Source organism: Amblyomma mixtum, chromosome 3 (assembly GCF_055824585.1).
Source record: "Amblyomma mixtum isolate Tamu chromosome 3, ASM5582458v1, whole genome shotgun sequence".
Classification (NCBI taxonomy): Eukaryota; Metazoa; Arthropoda; class Arachnida; order Ixodida; family Ixodidae; genus Amblyomma; species Amblyomma mixtum.
Window position 1 is genome coordinate 126050393 of NC_143014.1, and position 20107 is coordinate 126070499.

Below are 20107 nucleotides of genomic sequence, written 5' to 3' on the forward strand. Positions count from 1 at the left end.
CAGGTTGGCTAATGCTGCAAAAGTTTCTCTCAGGGCTTTACCGGGAAGTTCTACTGTCGCAAGTATTTCATGCGGTAGTTGTTAAAACTTATAGTTCTTTTCAAGAAAACTTTGCCCAGAAAAACGCAAGACGGAGGCAGAAACGCGCACACACACGTGTGTGTGCGTGTTTCTCTCCTCATCTTGTGTTTTCTACGCAATGTTTTCGCGTGCGTGCGTGCGCGTGTTTCTCCCTTCGTTTTGTATTATTCTGTGCAAAGTTTCCCTGAATATGTCGCTACACCAACTGGCCCAACGTTCTGCTCTACTATAGTTCTTTGTTTATTGCTGCCAGTGCACGGATTTATCATTTTCCGCACGCAACGCAAGGCAAGTTACCTCGCCTAGGTTCGACAGACGCGCCTATAGACCGTCCTAAACGTTCGCGATTACGTGATTGCAATTATACAATGCGAACGACTCTTGTGGATAATACAGACCTGATATATTTACAATATTCGGCGTCCCATTCAGAGTAGAGTGCTACGAATACTCGAATGCGCTTGTTGCTGTCACCGCTGCCTAGCTTCTTCTCTTCTTTCGGGACTCGAGGTCGGCAAAGTAAACCGCTATTCCAGAGTTATATACGCGTCCGCCTGCCTGTATGTCTGCGCGCCGGCTTCCCCGTCTGCCCTCACCGCTATGCTGGTACGGACCACCCTGCGTCGCAGCCTTCTGCCGAGTCGACATGCTTGCATTGCCACTCTTGCGGCAGCTTCCGTATGGTCAGATTTGCTTATTCTTGAGCCGCGCGTGTGCGGCATGTATTGCACGCTTTGAGCCAGCGTGTTTACCAGGCTAATCTATCAAAACGAACAGGCACTCCTGTGCGGTGTAGTTAAACCGCGCGGGCGCTTGTCACCTTACGACAGCTAGCGCGACAAAGCATGGAAGCGTGAACATCCTCACGAAAAAAAAAAGACAAAGAAGGAAACAAGGAAAAGAATGAAAAGTATAAATAATATGTAGACGAGGCCCGGGAAACGTTGTTTACGTCGCGAGCACGGCAGACTTGAGCCCGCGAATCAAGAAGACGAATGGAGGCGCACGGGCAAAAAGGGGAAGACAGACACCTCGTCTGGGAAAAGAGGAAACGGCTGCCACGCAGGCATTGGCTCGGCGCCATAGAAGTGGCCGGCTACGCTGACGACCGCGGCGGGCTCTTTCTCGAGCAGATTGAGAAAAAATAGCCAGCTCAAAATGTTTCCGAAGAAAAGACAAGGAACAGCCGGCGAGCGGCTGCGAAGAAAACGGCCGCGCTCTCTGCTACAGGAGGGAGGAGAGCGCGAAAATACGGACCGCTTTCCGGAGAGACAAAGCACCGAGAAAGAGAGATACAGACGAAAGAGGACGACACCTCAAGAGGCCGACAATATCCGCCAGACGATCGGGTTATATCCTGTGCAGCGCACCCACGCGGGTTTGTCGACCCGAGCCCTAACTGCGACTAGCCCCCCGAGACGTCCTTTTTCCTTTTACTTCTTGCGGCTACTTGCGCATGGCCACCCACACTGCATAGTGAGGGGTGAGCGGCCCGGGCTTTCGCTGCTGCGCACATGCAAGCACACGCTGGCGGCAGTGTCACCGCGTCTACCCTTCCCTGCCTCCTCCTCCTCTGGCTGTCGGCGCGCGCTGCCAAATTGCCTTCCGGTCGGACCCCGGCGCGGCTCGCGAGCACCGGTTCGGATGAAACAAAGCCGCCTGTCTCCTGGACGCGCCGGAGGAGGGCACCGACACTGTGCACGGTCAACGGCGGCACTGCGCGCTATAAAGGGAGACAGGCAATGCGGGCTTAGTGACTAAGTTTTGTTGAGGTATCATCCTCTGGCGGGATAGTTTGTTTCAGCGCGGACGCGGGCGAGTGGTTCTTATTCTCTAAGCTGGCCCCCGCACTTTTTTTCTTCCGCTGGCACTCATGCCCTCTTTCTTTTTCTTTTCTTTCCAAAGCACCAAAGTAGTAGCAGTCGAAACCTCACATTACCTGACGCCAAAGAAACTGCAGCGCACTACGGGGTATTAGAGCGCCCCTGACTCGAGTTTGTAAAAGAGTACTTACATCACTGCACTGCTTTGCTATTTTTTTTGTTTTTGTTACTGGCGAAATTGTGGGGAGGGATTTTCGAAGCTGCTTGCGTGAATGTTCAACTTTTGAGCTGCCAGCATCTGTGCGCTGGGCAAGCATGACAATCGACGAGTTGGCCAAGGAGTGATGAACCACTCTGGCGATACCAAAAAAACGTGTGAATTTGACCTTTGCGTCTGACTTTTACGACCGTCTCGTGGTTACGTGGGTGGCTTTGGTGTCCGTACTTTGATGAACCAGCACAAAGTGACGCAACGGACTAGACGAAGCAAGACGACATGAATAGAAGAGCTGAACCTAGCGTTCTTGCCTAGCAGGAAGCAGTTATTGACAAGGCAACTGCTTGGAAAGGGTAACCGAAGGATAATTAGTCAGAGCCCATTGTATCAGGAATGATTTTCAGCAACAGTTGCTCTTGGCATAGTTGCCTTTCCCTTTTTAAGCAGTTGTCTTGTCATCAACTGTTTCCTGCCACGCAAGGACGTTAGGTTCATCGCTTCTGTCCATGTCGTCTTCCTCCGTCTAGTTCGTTGTGTTACTTTGCGCTGATTCATCAGAGTATGGAATACTAACCAGCCGGACAGCAAGCGTTGGGTCCAGAAGTTCAATATCGGGAAGAAGTTCAATATCGGCTCAGATTGTTTACTCTGCTTAGGCTAACAACGTTCGGGGTGACGCCAACCAATTTAGATGCACTCCGTTTCAGGGCTTGGGCTGTCTTTCTTTGGTGCCGCTTTGTGTGTTTGCTTTTTTGTATTCATTTGTGTAAAGAAAGTTGTCGGTTCGCGTCTGTATTAGGCAGTCATCCTGTTTGTTTGCCTATATTCAACCGGCACCATCAGACTTCGCCGAACACAGCTGCCACTGAGAGCTAGCGGTAGTTAGCGCAGCCATTAGGGCCGCCGAACCGAGGTTGAAACAGCTATCGTTGTCTTCGAACACAGTTCAAACGGCCCGCGTAGAAGGCAGAAGCTTCAAACTTCCATGAGATCCTTGGCTTTAAAACCGCAATTTATTTAGCCGACAGGCGGAATAGATTCCCTGCACGACAACAGAATAGGCCAAGTGTTTCAGAGCACCATCGCAGACTCCCTATCGTGTCATCAAAGGCAATGAAAGCGGTGAAATATTGTTTACACAGCAACTACAACCGTTGCTGACACGACCTCAGCTCAGTCCCCCCATTGTCCCCGGCTTTAGCGCTCTTTCCGAGCGAGTCGGGCCTGTTCGCTTCGCAGACTCCAGCAGCCCTTGCGTACTCGCATAGCTCTCGCGTTGCTTCGTTACAAAGTATACGTGCATGAACTTTCAACGTTTTATGTATCTGTTTATCCTTGCCCGTTGGCGGCTGGTGAGATGCCGACACCGATTTCACCCGCTGTATCTATAGCAGCCGCACACCAGACGCGCGCATTTATCAAACTCAAAAGTGCGTGTGTGTGCGCGCACGTATGCATATGCATGCGGCTGCAGCCCAGTTTATATGCGTCGCGCCCGAAACAAAGGAACTGGTAGGAAGGCGCTCACGAGCATCCACTTTCGGCCACTTGACCTTGATGCGCCAAAGGCCAACGGCATCAACCCCGGCGCCCCCGTAGATGAAAACGATCGACGAGGTGCAGACAAAGGGTAGAAGAACGGCGAGAATAAATCGGGCCGCTCTGGGCCGCTAAATGATACCCTCTCTTCCTCCGCCTGCGCCGGGGCAGCGATTGCGGGGAGACCTGCGGCAGAGTGTACGCGTTCGCTCACGCACTCAGTGCAAAGCACACACAACGCGTGAGCCTTCGCCGGGCCCAGGGGGGGTCAACGAGGGACCGAACCGTTCAGTGTGGACAGAATCCACTGGGAACCAGGGCGCCGTCCGAAACGGCCGACGAGACACACTGTCCGACACTCGCGTATCCGTGTGTGTGTGCGTGAGGGGCGCTTCCAACTCAGCGTTCGCTGTGCACAGGCACCGATGCAGGCACACAGACATGCTCGCTCAAACGAGAGAAGAGCGCGCACCGAAGGCATTCCAAGTGCGCGAGGCTCCGCGTCGGCAGGCCGATACTTCGGCTTCGCTGGCCCCGATAAGCGGCCTATAGGGCGCCTCATCATTTCACCGCTATCGGCGTCCATCTGGCAGGGGCGGGCGAGACCTGTCGTATCGGAGGCCGAAGACGAGGACGGGGTGCCTAGTTCTCCCAGCGCCCTCTCGCAGGTCGGAAACGACGAGCGCGTTTTTCTGCCACGCTTGCAGTGAACGGCGCAGAGGCCGTGCGAGGGGCTTCTCGTGATGTCAAGGCGGTTCGTCATGTGATGCCAGCGAGACTTGCCTTTCGGAATCTGCGTCATGGCGCTGTCGGGTGTCCCACGATTGCCGAGTCAACCTCACGAGTAAACCTCACTCGAAGAACGTTTCTGACTGTGGGATACGACGGAAGGAAACTTTGTCGCCGTACGCCTCCGGGTTGTGCCCGTGAGATCTGCGAGGTCTCGACCACGGAACACCGGCGCTAGACGTCTTTCTGGCCCTGTGATCGACCTCTTATGCTGACGACCTCCTGGAACTTACAGCGTGGGTCATTTGTGATGTACAGTAGAGTTTTGTGCCATTCTCAACTGAAGTTTTATGTGACGGGAATACGAACAACTGCGGAATGAACACTGGGATTCCTAGCGAACGCTTCTCTGGAGACGGTCCGGCACCCCGCATAAACGTGCATGGAATCGGCTGGTACTCCACGCCATTGCTGGCGCTGATGAACGCTGCGGGAAGACCGGGCTGCACGCTCACACGGAGTGGAGCGCTGGGGCATGTCGTCAGGACGTCGCGATCGTTTGTAAACCTAACTCGGTTTCGAACGCGAACAGCCCCATGGGGCGCCGCGTCTGCTTCGGGAGGCTCCGTGCTCCTTTCCCAGTCCCGAGGCGCAGCCGCGTCGCGCCGGCGTGCGAAGGTTTTCGCCGCATGTTTCTTTTGTGGCTTCCTTTTCTCATTTAAAAGAAGCAGACCAAGCGGAGCGTGGCATGACAGCCCGCACGGCGCCTTTTGAGCCGGGACAGCACGCGTCGTTCGGCCGCGCCGAAGACAAAGGGAGCCGGCCGCCCCTCCCGTTCAGCCGCGGCCTCACGCCCCGCCGGGAAAGAGGTGGGGGGGGGGGGGGGGGGGGATCGGGGGCCGCGAAGGCAGTGCCGGCCAGCGCAACCTGGCCCCAGAGAGCGCCGGTCGGCGTGCCGCACCACCGCCAGCAGCAGCGACCATACAGGCAACAACGGCAATGGACGGCAAACACGCGTCCCGGCAGCAGCAGGGAACGGGGCCAGCAACGCGAATGAAAAGGCGGGCGCCGCGCATGTTGATGCACGCCGCGATTTCTTTTCGGGGCGGCGCGCGCGTCCGTGTGCGGAAGAAGCTGCCGCCGCGCGAGGGGCCTCCCCGGGCGGAAAAGAAAAGGCTCCCGAAGTCGACCCACACCACGACGACGACGCCCCTTTTTCCACCCAAAGCGGAATGACGCCAGCAGTGGCGCGCCGATGATGCATCATCCCTGCGGGCGCAGTCGAGGCCGCCGCTCCTTCGAGGACCGCTGAGTATAGTAGTAGGTGAGGGATGCGAGAAGCCGCCGCCTGCGACGCGTCGAGAAGCGCTCCCGCCGGACGAAGCGCGGGGGATTCTCGCGTGCTCTCTCGGTTCCGCATGGATGGGCGCTGCGAATAAGTCCGGTCCGGGTCTCGGTGTACAAGGAGGCGTAACCCAGGTGGGCTGTGGGGGAGGCCACACGCGCCAAACACAGGACTGGCTCTGAATAGCGGTCCTCCTCCTTCCCCTTCTTTGTCTCGGATAGAGGGTCAAGATCAAATTAGGAGAAAGAGAGAGATACAAAGGAAGCCATCACGTTCCTGCGCGGTGGGTTGACGAAGTACGATCCGCCTTTCGCGCTGCGGTTTTGTCCTTGTTTTGTCTTTGAACCGCTGTCGGGCCAAGTTTTTCATCCGAGCTCATTTTTTTCTTGTTTATTCTGCCAACCGTCCTAACTGTATCGTGTTATTTGCCCAGTGACTGCAGTTCGTGTTGCCTACCTGAAAAGCGCATACGTCATACGCTCGCTGCTGTCAGACAACACAGTTGCCAAGGAAAGGCGCTACGCTGTCTAGCGCTGCACACTGAACGATAGAAAGAAGAGCAAACTGAATTTTGTAACCATTCACACTTTCAAGACCAGTCTAGCCCGTAACATCGGAATGCGGGAGTATTACGCTGCGGAATAACTCGGCTTTTCATACAAACACGGAACTTTCTTCTTGAAATGTATAGCTCGCATGCACAGAATTAATTAAAAAAAAAATGTCGCTTTACAGCTGCCGTCAGTATCACGTAATTGTTATGGCTATACAAATATACTTAGTGCGTTTTCGTTGGCAGACTAGTGCCAAATTTCTATAAGAATACATCAAAGAGTAAAAAAAAAAAAGTTACCTCTAGCAGAGACCAACCCCATCAGACGGCTGCTGCTGCAGTTTGCTCTGGCGGCATGTTGTTACCCGCCTCACAGTGGGCATTCTTTTTCTCTGTAATTGCTGCGATATACCCTTCATCGACTAGGTACTACTACCTTCGGAAAGGCTTCTTCGCGCTGAGCAGACACTGGGTACTTAAAAAAAAAAAACGAAAACAGTATAAACGTACGAAGCCGATGCCTGACTACCATGGCCGACACGGTGAAACCAACTGAGCGAAAACACGCCAAGCTTCGCTTCACAAACGCCGGTGCAAATGCCCTATTCGAAAAATATTTCTTTTCCCTTCCGAGCCGATCGAAAATGACCGATCACGGCTGTCCGCCTCAACGACCAGTGTCACCGCCGTTCGAGCGTCAGCAGCCATGCGATGGAGTGAAACAAGCCGTTTCGTCGCTGGCGCCACGGCCCATTCCTCCGAGTCTGCTCTTTGGCGCGCCGGACGCCCCGCGTTTACGTGTGCCCAGACTTATAACAGGTCGTGCCGCGACGCACGCAGTGAAAAGCGCCAACACCACCGCCAGCAGCGTCAGCGAGGGAGAAAGGCGGAGAAACGCCCCCAGCGATTGAATGTAAGTACACGCTTGTGTACACACAGCCTCGTTCTCTGATCTATTTTCTTCGCCTCGCGTCGTCCGAAGCTTCGCGGAAAGGTACAAACGGCGCCGCGCGGCTGCCGCCCGCGATCACGACTCGCGCGGCCGGTCCGCGGGGTCGCGGCTGCTTGTCCCAACCGAGGGGAGGGCTGCGCCGTACGGGCAATCGATTCGCGCTGCCGGCAGTATGCGCCGGGGTGGTTTTGGCTCGACGGTCGGTGCTTAAGGGGGGGAACAACGTGCCACGCCGTGGAAAGATAAATAGCGCGCAGTACCAGGGCGTATATGTCCGTGCATAGCGCGGCGCTGGCTGCTTGGTCGGTGCACTTGGACGCTTGAAGCGTTTCAGGCGATGCAGCGGCTGCGCAGCATGCAAATGCGACCGGAAGTTGACGAGATCGTTCTGCACTGCGCGCTCCTTTTAGCGGGCAGTGCGCGCGAACCGCTGTCTCCGCAGTGGTGGAACGCGTCGCGCGCTGCCTTCTTTGCTTGAAACGAACTGAAGCGGCGCTGCGAAGCACGATGAGCGCAAATCTGTCTTCGTGCCAAGGAGTGGAGGGTCGACGTTATGCATGGTGCGAGGCCATCTAGTTGACCCAACGTTCCACGATCGAAGTCATGTTACCAAAGCCAAAGTCGCCGGCGGTGATATGGGAAGTCCCAGGCTTTACCGGTTATTGGATCCCCTCCAAGAAGCCATTACGTTAGAAAAGTAAAAACATGTAATCGAATTTGGAGGATGTTGAGGGTAACAGTTCCTGAGGTCGTGAATAAATTACACTGTAAGCCGAATGATTAGACGAATTCATCAATCTGGACAATCTCTCAGTTCCTGATCATCTCGAAGGACGTCAACGAAATAATGATTTGGGGATGGACAATCACCCGCGTTCGCTGCTCCTCATGCCGATCCCGCGGCGAATGATCAGGAATGTTTTGGATCCGATATACTCCCAAGTTTCCAAAATATCGACAATTCCGCCAAAATATTTCCTTAATTTTCTCCAATTTCCGAATGGAAGTAATAATTTCACTGGCAAATCCCACTGCCAGCTGATTCCGAGTAGTGCCACAAGTTCGTCACCCGCAAGTACTTTCCGTGCTTGCGAGAGTGCCGGGTCGCCAGAGCTTCGGGGCGCCAGCCTTTGAGGCCGCAACCACCATTTTACGTTGTTGACAAATTCACATGCTGCCAATGTGTTCGGTCACGTTGTAAACGGTAACCTGGCGGTACGAACAATTTCTGGATCAACCCAGCATATAAGACAGCATATCTGCATATGGACCGTAACATCTTGTATCCAGCAGCACAATGGCAAAGCTTCCGTATTCACAGCTCCACAAATGTACGCGCCCAACAACCGAAACTAATGCAGCGCACACAAAGCAAGCGCAACGATGCAGGAAGTTCAACGATTGCGTTACACGCCTCTCGGCAGTGGCATAAACGCGCACAGCTCTCGGGCCGACAAGATCAATGCCTTCGCAACCGCTTGTTTTCTTTTCCAAGCAACGCACCATCGCGACTCGCGGGCTGAATGGAAGCAGAAAACGCGGTCAGCGTGCGAACGCGCTCAGCAAAGCACCCCGTGAGGCGCCCTCGAGCGAGGCGTGAAGCAACGTCTTCCGCGGCTCGCCCGCCGCAAGATTGATCGGGCTCGGGCGATGCAACGAGAGCGAACGGGACGTGCCTCTGCCTAATCGCCGGCCGAACAGCGGCGCGCGGGCCGGGAAACAAGCGCGCGCGATGCGCCCCGGACCGAGAGGGGGGAGGGGCTGTGGACAGTGTTGCATCCCCCCCCCCCCCCTTATATTACGTTACCGTCGAACCCTTCCTCTTAAGGTCGCGTGCATTGTGTGCGACCGGTCATCTCCGCGTCGGGAGGCGGGCAGGGCGACTGCGCGGCGACCCCTTGTCTCTCAAGGCGCTGGCTTTCTCTTCCTGCCGGAGGCGTGAACGGCGGCCGCCGTGTAACGGGCTCGCCTATTCTCCCGCAGCGCACATATATCATATAGATTTGCCAGACAGAGAGCCACCCGTCTGCGTAGCTGCTCACGCCTCGCGGGTCACCCATCGATCACTTTCATTTTCGCGCGACTCCTCCGCGGCGATGAATACCCGCATCCTGAGCGACGCGGTTCTTCGGAGCGTCGAGAACAGGGCCAGTTCTCAGGGCCCGTCACTGTGAAGAGCATGCGTCGATCGGTCTGCGGAGGGACTCGCATCGACACACGACTGTACCATGTGTGCTGGGTACGTTTTCCGGGATGAAAGGGTTGTGCTACTAGTCTTCTTCGAACGGGTTCACGTATTTGTTCCGCAGCAGCGGGTGTTGGAGGTGCTTACGACCGCTCCCTTGTTGTGACGTAGTGATGGTTCAATGATTTATTTCCACTTGTTTGCTGAGTCATCAGGAAGCGTTAGAGGAGGCTTCAGGCCAGTCAGAACTTCATAGCCCGCGCTCGCGGTTTACTCTGCTCGGCGCCACGGCAGTCACTCCGCAAGTTCGACTTTGGTATCCCTTTGAAGGAAGCTCAATCTCGTGGGCTAGCTGTGGGCGGGACAGTCACCCTTCTCGTGCAGTCGTGAACGATTCTGTTAATGGAAGTTAAACCAAAGCAAAAGAGCTATAGCTTTCGTGAACCCTGCAGCGCAAATCTATCTCCACTCTTATTGAAGAGACAGCGCGAAAAAGCAAGTTTGCGCTCTCCCTCGATCCAGCCGATGCATTTGAACGCTTCCGGGGTAACCAACTGCCGTAAACGAAACTCGAGAGGGGATGAACGTTATACTTTGGATCTTCATTCCTTCCTTTTGGGTTCGTTTCACGTCTCAATTTGCCTCCGCTCATGAACAATTGCATCTGTGCTTATTTTCCTCCACTGGCGCTGCCCTGCAAGCGCTTTTACATAAGGATGCCCACTTCTCGCCAGCGCGTCCGGCGTTGTCAGCTGACCTGAATCCCTGAGGCTTAGAACGTGCGCCTTTACACGAAGCAGGAACCGTGCGTGTGCTGCTATATGTAAACGTTCTTGTTTTCGTCGCCCACGCTCTTTGGCGGCTGGGCGTTGTCATCAAGCACAAGTGCTCCGCTGTTTTGCGGGTCCGTTTGTTCTCCAAGCACAATTTCAAAGCTGCCGTTCCCGAGCGCTCGTTGCTGGAGCAGGAGGACGTGATTGTGGCTCCATGCATTCACTGCATGGAGGGGGCGGCGGGTATACGGTTCAAGTTTTCTGGCGGCGTAGCTGGGTCTGGCTGCCAGGCCATGAAAGTGCATATTTACTGCTTGCGTCCACCCATCTGTCTTCTGTTCGCGTTGAAGAAGTCCATGTTGTCTAAATTAATCCGGAACCCTCCACTGTGCGGCAACTCCTCCTCTCTCCATCAGTGCTTCCCTTTCATCATCCCTTTCCCCACGGCGTGTTTCAGGCGTCTGTCGTGAGAGACAGATAATGCATCTTTCCCTTGCTCATAACCACCGCACCCATCCCACTCGACATTACCTCAACGAAAGACAGTATACGAGGATGCCTCTGGGATTATACGCCGGCGAACGGGGGCGACTGCTTTACATTGCAGTTACCAGGTATTTACATACCACTCGCCAGAAAAGCGATACCCGGTGCGCGCTTCGTGTACACAGTTGTTGAGGTATACGTTTCCGCACACGACAATGCACTCACTGGGACGGCGTGTCATATCTGTGCGACTAGCTGCAGACGTGGGAATACAATAGGTGCCGTCCTGTCCATTACCTTTATACCCGAAGGTAGAGCAGCGGGACGACCTTGAATGGAGAATAGGTGTCTGGATCTCCTAGCTCCTCCGTGCCCGCTTGCTTGTAAGTGGCTCATAATTTATCTCACAGGCCGCGCTACAGCTCCGTGGGGAAACACCGGCTGAGACCTTCTTGAATGCAATGCGTAGGTAGCGCGTCTGTTTCTATACGCTCGGGAAGCCGGTGCTCCGAAGCATCAGTATACGTATGCTGAGGCCGCATAACGCACGCCTTTGTCCTGCTACTCGCGCGTTCGCCTCAAGGTTTAAATTAATTCCGAGTTCGCAGAGCGCTGCCACTTTCGTAGCAATGGAGCGTGGTGTTGCGGCCGTCGTTCAGACGCACCGAACCTTCAGAGGCAGCGGCAGTTGCTCGGCCTGGTCGCCGTTCTCACGGTGGTTTTCCGCTCATCTCAGCATCTGTTCTGCCTGTCCCTGGCACTGCAAGTTTTCCGCGCGGCTCGAGCAAAGATTTAATGCGGTCGTTCAGTTTTGCTCCGTTATCACTGTAAGCATAGCATGCTTGCCTCGACGCGCTCATCAGTGTGCAGGGCTGCTCAGTGTGAAAGCGAACACGAAGCGTTGCCGCCGAGAGCCAGCGGCAAGCGCTCCGCTTATTATCCCCGGCTTTTGGCGGCTGCACTTCGCAAAGCACGGAGGCACGCACTCCCGTGTTCCCTTTCATATTGAGCGACAATGCACATGCATGAGTCGTAATATAGCCAAGTGAGCTCCACACATACGTGAACGAAGTTTTCAAGTTTGACTCAAGTGTTTTTGATCATAACACAAAACTCCTATCCAGGAGTCGCTCTACCAACCAAGCTAACTGGGACGGCTAGCATATGGTACCATTCCCACTTAGAGTTCTTGATAAATTCGCTCTCGATCTACTACATGCTAGCCGTCTCGGTTAGCTCAGTTGGTAGAGCAACTGGCCCGGACACGCGGTGGTGCTGGGTTCAAAACCACGCCAGGACTGATTTTTCTTCAATTGCGAAGTTCTTGTGGAAGCTGCTTTCTTTTTGGCCGTATGGATGCGCTTGGATGGATGCTAATAAGTAATTACTCCTTTATTAAAAATCTACTCGGGCCGCCGCGGTGCTTCAGTGGTTATAAGGCTGGGCTGCTGACACAAAATGCGCGGGTTCGATCCAGCCATGGCGGCCGAATTTCAATGGAGGCGAAATTCTAGAGGCCCGTGTACTGCGCGATGTCAGTGCACGTTAAAGAACCCCCCAGGTGGTCGAAATTTCCGGAGCCCTTCACTGTGGCGCCCCTCATAGCCTGACCCGCTTTGGGACATAAAGCCCCATAAAATCCAAACCAAAAATCTATTCCACCTTGGACTAAAACATTGGACCAAAACAAACGTTATACCGCAATTTGGGAACACACGCCACCGTTTGCGAATAAAGTGTACTGTTTCTTTTACGGAACCATTTGCTATTTAGAATCTTATGCAAAGCTTCCTAAGTATAACCACGTAACTTTTTTAAATGAGGCTATTCGTAGCGAATTGTCATCCCACCTCTCCACGCATCAAGACACTACGGTGGCCTAAGAACCTACGCTTGTTCGATTTTAAATGATAGGCGATTTAAACGACTATCATTTAACTGCGGTTCTGTTGACCAAATATACGATGTTCGTTCGGTCAGCCTGCTAAAGGGGCGCCGTGCTTACTCCAGCTGGCGTCGGTTTACTATACTGCAGACGGGAAACAGCATTGATAATAGAGTCGTGTATATATGCTGTAACTGTATCCTTGTGGGTTCAAGGCTTGAAGGCAGACTATATATATGTATACCCTCTCTGTCACGAGTGCCCTCGTGGCTGTGGTACAGAAAAGCGCTGAAGATGGGACAAGACGCAAAAACTGCTGTCTACAAGGGATGAGCTCTCTTACTCGTCAACTTTTATTGACTTTCGCCAACGCAGACAGTTCGACTTATCCTAAGATCGAGCGAGTACTGTCCCTAAATTCGTCCAAAAGACAAGAAAAACAAAAAGAGCCCTTGTTCTCCTCTTCAACTATGTCATGTCACTGTTTGAGACGCATATAAGGTGCCACAGCTAGCGTCAGCTAAGGGCTTAAAAAAGGCAGCTGGTGCAGGTTGCTGATATGAAACCGAAACAGCATTGTTCATAATCGCCCATATATCAAGCAGCTGAATATTTTGCTTCCCACCTAAAAACCCCTGGAGGAACGTGAAAGGTTTCAATTATAACGTTGTAAAGCATCGAAAAGGATTCTAAATGGCGCAATTTCTGAAAAACAAAAAAAAATGAAAGTTGTGAACGCTCCCTTCAGCTCGCAAGCGCGCAAGATTCCGGAGGAAAAAAAGATTTCGGCCGCTTCCGCGCGATGATAGCGGCTGCGACTGCGCTTGCTTGGGTAGACTATGCTAGCGGTATTAAAGGTTTAGCGCAGATATATGGACAGACAGAGAGTCCTTGTGTCTGGGCTAAACCTTCATTAGTATACGTGTCACCAACTAGTTCACCACTTCATACCTATGCGCCAGCGGCCAGTGTACAAGAGCCTTCAAGTGACATTCGAAGCCCATAGTTGTTTCGTGAACATTTGGTCCCGCACACTGTTCATAACGCGAAAACTTTTTCCGTAATAAAGCTGCCGTGGCAAAATTTTCGTCATTTGTGGTTTCTTTTGTCGTTCTGCAATTTTCTGATTGAAACCTTTCGCGCATCTCTAGGGATTTACAAACAGATCAATGGAGTTTATGTAAACGATTTATTTTATCGCGTATTAAAACACTCTTGTGCTTGCTCCAAGTTGTGCTAGATTTTTTATACCCTTGACTCACATTGACGCCCTGTGTACTTAATAATCGAGAAGCGAGACGTTCGACGCCTCTGTATCCTATGGGGACACTTTGTTGTCAACGAAGAGTTCTGTACTGACGGCCTGAGCTGATTTCACATTCGTATGCACCTTAATTCAATCGAAGCGTTTCTAATATCTGCCCCTTCTCTTTCGTTTGTCCTCGCAGAAGCTGATCAGCCGACAGCAGAGGCCACGGAGAAATCGGCCTCAAGTTCCCAGCCAGCAGGCGCCACCGTTACTCAAGGTGGGTATAGCACCCGGACGTGTTTTCTGTTTCTGTTCTCTACGCCTTTTAGCTGAAGGTAATGGAAAAACTAGACATTCTACCAGAACTGCGCTTCTCACGGTTCCTACTGTGTCCGCGGGAAAACGGCTCAGTTCTGTTACCCGCCTCGGGAGGCGATTTCATCCGGTTTAATTTTTCGTGGATGGTAAAGGCATTCCACCCATCTCTTGGCAATGCGGTGATGAGCGCGTAGGGGAAATTAATAGTGCTGCGTAAGTGAGGGCTGTTACACTCTCACTAAGCACATATATCAAATCTGCCTTCATGCCGAACTTAGGTGAGGGGCGGTCCCATTTGCACTATGCACTTCTTCGACTTTTTTTCCGTGGAAAAAATTGGGGTTCAGCGTGCTTTTTCTATCTAAACTTATGTGTCACCTTTGGGGGTGGGGGTCCATAAATCCGTCCCTCCCTAAAGTGCACGGCGCGCCCATGCCGCGCACGCCTGTGGCGCCCGTCCCCATGGAGTGCAAGGGAGTAATGGTTTTTAATATAGGTTTATATGCAACATTTGAGCGTTAACATTAAGCATTAAGCGGCTGTAGCGCTTAAATGTCACCTCGCTGGTCTACATTTTACTTAACTGCAATCTACGACCGTCAACGAGCGTTACTTAAAAAAAAAGAAAACAAAAAACAAACGCATCTGCCTCCAACTTTTGACCTATAGTGTGCTTAAACCCACGTATACCTGAATCTTTAACACGAGTGGTTTACGCGCTTTCTGCAGCTGGAAGCTGTCAAGCGTATGGACAACATGGGTGCTGGGGCAAAACGTAATCGGATATGTGTGCACCATTTTATATACACTGAGTGAAGGGCCACGGCGGTAGGTGGGCGGCTGTCGAGCCTCGTTTCATCTGGAGAAATCTGGCTCGCAGCATGTCTTTCACATAAACCTCAGAGCAATATATCCTCGCAAGATGTACTCCCATTAAGCTCCCCATATACAACGACACGCGAGCGAGACAACCGAATTTATTGTTGGTCCTACCGGAGGCACTATACACTCTCCTGGTTCTCTTATCGTCGTGCTCGTCACAAGGAAAGAATGCAGCCCATCTTCGGAGTGGCGTCCAGACGCACACTCGGAATAAAATGACGGCGCCGTAATGCACGGCGAGCGGCTCGCAGTTCAGTGTCCATTAAAAAAAATACAAAAAAAAGAAAATATAAGGCCAGTGTACTTTTGAAGAGAGTTTTCTGGAAAAAGCCATAAAGCACATAGATTGCTATGTATACATGCAATTCTATTCTATTCTACATGCAATTCTATTCGACGTTGCGTTCGTTCAGTGAAATAAAATTTCCTCGGTTGCGCGCTGCTGTTGTGCCAAACAAAGATGAAAGCATACCGCAGGCAAAAACGAAAAAAAAAAAAAGCAGTAACGAGGAGAAGAGAGATTAAGGTTGCTAAATTAAAAACAATGCACTGGACGCGCCTGAGGGTGCCCTATAACGCTGAACAGCAATCTACGAGTATACATCGGAGACATCGCCTTTCTTACAGGTGCTTCATCTCCGAATCATCGTTCCTGCGCTGATTATATAGTCTCTGGCAACGTTCCTTTGCTGCGCGTATGCTGCTTGGATTTTCTTTTTAAACAGTTTTGGTCGTCTCACACCTTAATTGTGCTTTGCTGCATTTTCATCTCGACCCCGAGGTACGCAGCTCTCCTCGCTGTATACCAAGCATTAGCTGTAGCTTGGAAGGGGGGGGGGGGGGGGTAAAACTGAAGGCTACAGAACGCTGCATAATCCCCTCATCCATCGAGTAGTCGTTAGACTAACCCTGGTGCTTCGATGTTATAGTTTCCAACCTTTCTATCTGTATAACAATTACAGCTGGTGTTTTCCGTTGCAAACCAGACTGATTTTCTTCCTTGAGACCCCTGCATAAGCTGTTTAGTAGAAGAAACAACATTTCGAAAGAGAAATGGCGAATGGCTCCTGAAATGGTTAAGTGAAAACAGAGCTTATACATAAACTAGAAAAGGCCGGAAGATTATGACAACACGGGCCGATTTCGCAAGTAAACTGAATGCTCCCTCACAGCACCATTGAGTCCGTGTGCCCCGTCGGTAGGCAACACCGCCATTATTACTTCAGAACAGTGATCGTGCAGACATTTTAGTCCAGCAGTCACGAGATTAAATCGAATGGCGGGAAAAAATTTAAAATGCGAATTTCTAAGCAATAAATGCATCTATTGCTGGCGGACAAACATCGCCATAGCCAGAAGGCGCCAGAGTCGATTTTTACAGGGAAGATAAACTGAATGAAGTGTCCCTTTAAACGTGCAAGTGAGGCTCCGGCGTATAATTCGGCCCGGATATAGTTTGAGTGAGCAACGAGTGGTTGCAATTTGCAGCAATTTTCGCAGCACCACAATTTCCAATTCGGTGCGCTTTCGAGAACTGAAACATCTTTTTAGGCACACCTTGGAGCCCATATCTGTTAGCTGCCCGAACAGGGAGGATCGCGTTAATAAACCCGGCTACACAGTTTAGTGTATAGGTAAATCTGTTAAGTTAGAAAACAATGTCGGAGAAGTTTCAGCGTGATTTACATACGCGATGACATTACGTGCATAAACACTGCTGTGCTGGGCGACGTCAGTGCGCATTAAAGATCCCCAGGTGACCGAAATTAATCCAGAGCCCTCCAGTGTGCCGTCCCTCACAGTCCACGTGTTGCCTCGGGACTTCGAACACCTCATACCAGACAGTTGATTTCAACGACACATGTTTTGTGCTTGTATTTACAAATACAGCTAGTAGTTCAAGTTCGTTGCTGTGTGAGGCTCTGCGCCTCACTACAGCCTATAGCGAGGTGATCTATGTCTACATCTTGCCGTTCATGGACGACTGCACCACTTTTTAAAAATTATATATATGCTATTTCAAATCTATATATGCTATTGGCAAATGATGCTAAGTTTTTCTACGCTCGCGTTTATAATGATGAGGTCGAATAAATTTTAGGCTTTTCCTCATAGCACTGGAGGAGTGCGGAGAAGCTGGTTGTGACGTAACGGACGGTGAGGTTTCAGATTTCCGCTGCCGTCAGCCATAGCCTGCTGCGCGTCGTTGGATGTGCCGAGCAGCGCACGGTGAGCTTTGCCTTCAGTGACGTTGGTTTTCTTCCTTCAAAGCAAGCGTTTATGCGTTGCATACCTGTGCCCTAGATGACGTCATCGTGCACCCCCACTTGGCGCTGTGCGCTGTGGAGAGGCTTGAAGGAAACGGCGATTTTAATCGGCGATTACGTCACAATTGCAAATGCTGGCCTAAAGCGACTTCGCATGCTTTACATGTAAGTTCCACATATTCGAGCCCTCTAAGCTCGTCGAATTCGAAAACGTCTGCAGTTGTCCTTTAATGAGTCCATAAGGGAGTTTAAAAGATGAAACCGCCCCCGTATTTTTGCAAGGGTCTTATTAACCACCTCCGCAGGTTCCTTACGCTAGGTGTGGACGATTAACATCTGCCAAGTTTCGCTGTCTAAATCTGTTGCTGTGAACAATCTCAAAAGCTAGTTTCATCGACATGCTTAGAACTATAGTAATGCACATATACTAACCCTACTTCGACGAATGCAAGCGCTGTTTATGCGTTTCTAACTGAAAGCCTCAGCCTTTTATTCTTCTTTCTTCCTTCTTGTAAAAACAACTTGGGCAGTGCAGCGCATTATATGAAGAAAACTATCGCTGAACAAACCTGCCTCCCCGTTCAGCGAACCGTGCATGCAGGCGAGTTATCGACACCGGAGGAAACAGAAGCCGCGCGTCTCTCCGTTTCTGCATTCGTCCTTGGTTTAGCACGCGCTCGGTAAGCCACCAGACACCCCCTAACGAAATTAAAGCTCGCACATGGATCAGTTCTTCGCACGCCCCCGCCGTGGGCATCGTCTGGAGAAGGAGGCCCGAGAGGAAGCAGCCGCGTTGTGCGTCGCCGATGGGACGCCTACGCCGGCGACGGCGCGACGATCCCGCGTCGCCCACGGTCGTTACGCAGGCGAACGGAGCTGCAATGCGCGTCGTATGGCGCGCGCCCATTCGCGCCGCCTCTTTCTTCTTTCGCGTAAAAGAGGAACCGAACGATACGGCGCGAGCCGCGCGTGGGCGGAGAGCCCATTCAGAGGCGCTCCCGCGAGTGCGTTTCTGCTCTGAGCGTGAGTGTTGTGTTTGCGCACCTATGCCCCAACACACGCGCTCTTATGCGACGAGATGGAGCCCCGACCCACGCGCCCGCGAGCGAGCTCTTTCCGGGGGATTGCGCGATGCCGCTTTCTGCGCCGGGAGACGGTGGCCGCTCGCATTTAGGATTCCGCAACGCTCGCTAAGCCGCCGCCGAATCTGCGAAGGAATGGACTTGGCCTCACATTGTATCCTCTCGTCGCGGCACGAGTTAGCGGAATGGGATAGCGCGCGTCGTGCCGCCAAATCCGAATGCGTATGTGTATGCGAGGCGTCTTTCTTGCGTGGGAGGCATTTGTACTCTAGGCACGCTGGCTGCCGAGAAGGTGCGCCAGGTGTTGAACGAGCGTTTTCTTAGCTCCTGTTTCGCGTCTAGGAACGCCCGGCGCTCCCTTAAGTAAATGACGCCTTTCCGGCGCCGTTCGGTGACATTTTTCTGAAACAGTGTAAAAAAACTCCGGTTGTTTGGGAAGGTTTCGAACTCTGGCCAGAGGTCGCTTGGTGACCCATGTGTGTTTCGTATGCGCTAGTTGGCGCAACGGATGCCATGGCTGGTGGACTACGCGAAGCTTCCACAGTGCGCGTCGGAGCAGTTGTATAGCAAGCGGATTCCTTAAGCACCGAGCTTTACATCATAGTCTTATTGCACTAACATGGCGGCCTATATGACGTCATCCATATAGCGACGGCGAAACAATGTTTAGCCGCAAAATGACCGTTCCACTTTCATCGTTACACTGTGGCCACAGCTACCGAGGGCAGACGTGCCGTTTGGGAACTCTGTTATTGGCTCTGCTTCGCTACGCCACTGCCGGAGTGTCTTCCTGCATGCGCTTTTCGCATTTCTGGCGCGTCAGGAATTCCCCGCCGCGCACTTTCCAACGCCCAGGTGAGCACAGAGAAGCGCGCCCGGACTGAGGCTGGAGGACGCGAGCACAATGCGCGGCCACCTTCCGGAGCTGCGCGGGGGGAAGTCAGCGGCGCGGAGAAACTAACATCCGACTTCCTCCCCTTTCGGACGACCAAAACAAAACCCGCTCTTCCCTATTTCGCGACACTCGCCCCCGCGACATTCAGGCGGGCATCGCGCGCGCCGCTGCGCCCGGTCGAGAGCGCGCGACCGCGGATGGCGCGGGAAGCACACGCGCCTAACAAACCGTGCGTGCGTGCGGCAGTGCACGCAGCGGGGCTCTGAATAGAGCGGCATCCTTCGAGCTTCATTGTGGAGCTTCGCTCGCAGGACGCGCGCGCGGCCGCCGCCACCGACATCAGGGTCGCCCTGTTGCGCCAGCACCGCCCGGCGGTTCTTTCGTTTTTTTACTTGCGCGTACTTTTTTTTTTCGTTTGCTTCTTAGTTCTCGTCGTCGCTGTCGTCCTCAATGAAGGCTGCATCCGCCGCCGCGGATGAGCTGATATGCACCCGGTGTGTGCGTGTGTATGCATATACAGGCACCCTCTCGCCGGTCTGCTGTATGCGCGTCCTGTGATGGGCGAGCGCGTCGTTGCTGTCTCCGGCGGTGGTTGTTTGTGGAAGGGGAGCATATATGTCTTCGGACGCGGTTAAGGACGACACACATTTCCGTCTGCAAGAGATTGTTAGCTCCAAGGTCTCTCCTGTAGACATAGTCCCTCGCTGGACGGATCTTTATGGTCTTTGGAGGACTCGCTGGTTTTGGCGCGTCTGTCGCTGTTACCGCAACGCTCGCGCTTTTGCTCGTCGTAAAGAGGGCGCTCGTGCCGCTCTCTTCGGTGCAAGGTGCTGCAGGTTGTCGTTC

The 20107-nt window shown here is 52.7% G+C and overlaps 1 protein-coding gene across 3 annotated transcripts in view; it reads left to right on the forward strand.

The window, feature by feature from the left end:
- LOC149351761 (uncharacterized) overlaps nt 1-20107 on the forward strand; it is a 262827-nt gene that overhangs the window by 100523 nt on the left and 142197 nt on the right. For all 3 annotated transcript variants that reach the window (XM_089581094.1, XM_089581095.1, XM_089581097.1), the window contains exon 2: nt 14017-14094. In XM_089581094.1, the coding sequence (XP_089437220.1) occupies nt 14017-14094 (78 nt within the window). The remainder of the gene's footprint in view (nt 1-14016; nt 14095-20107) is intronic.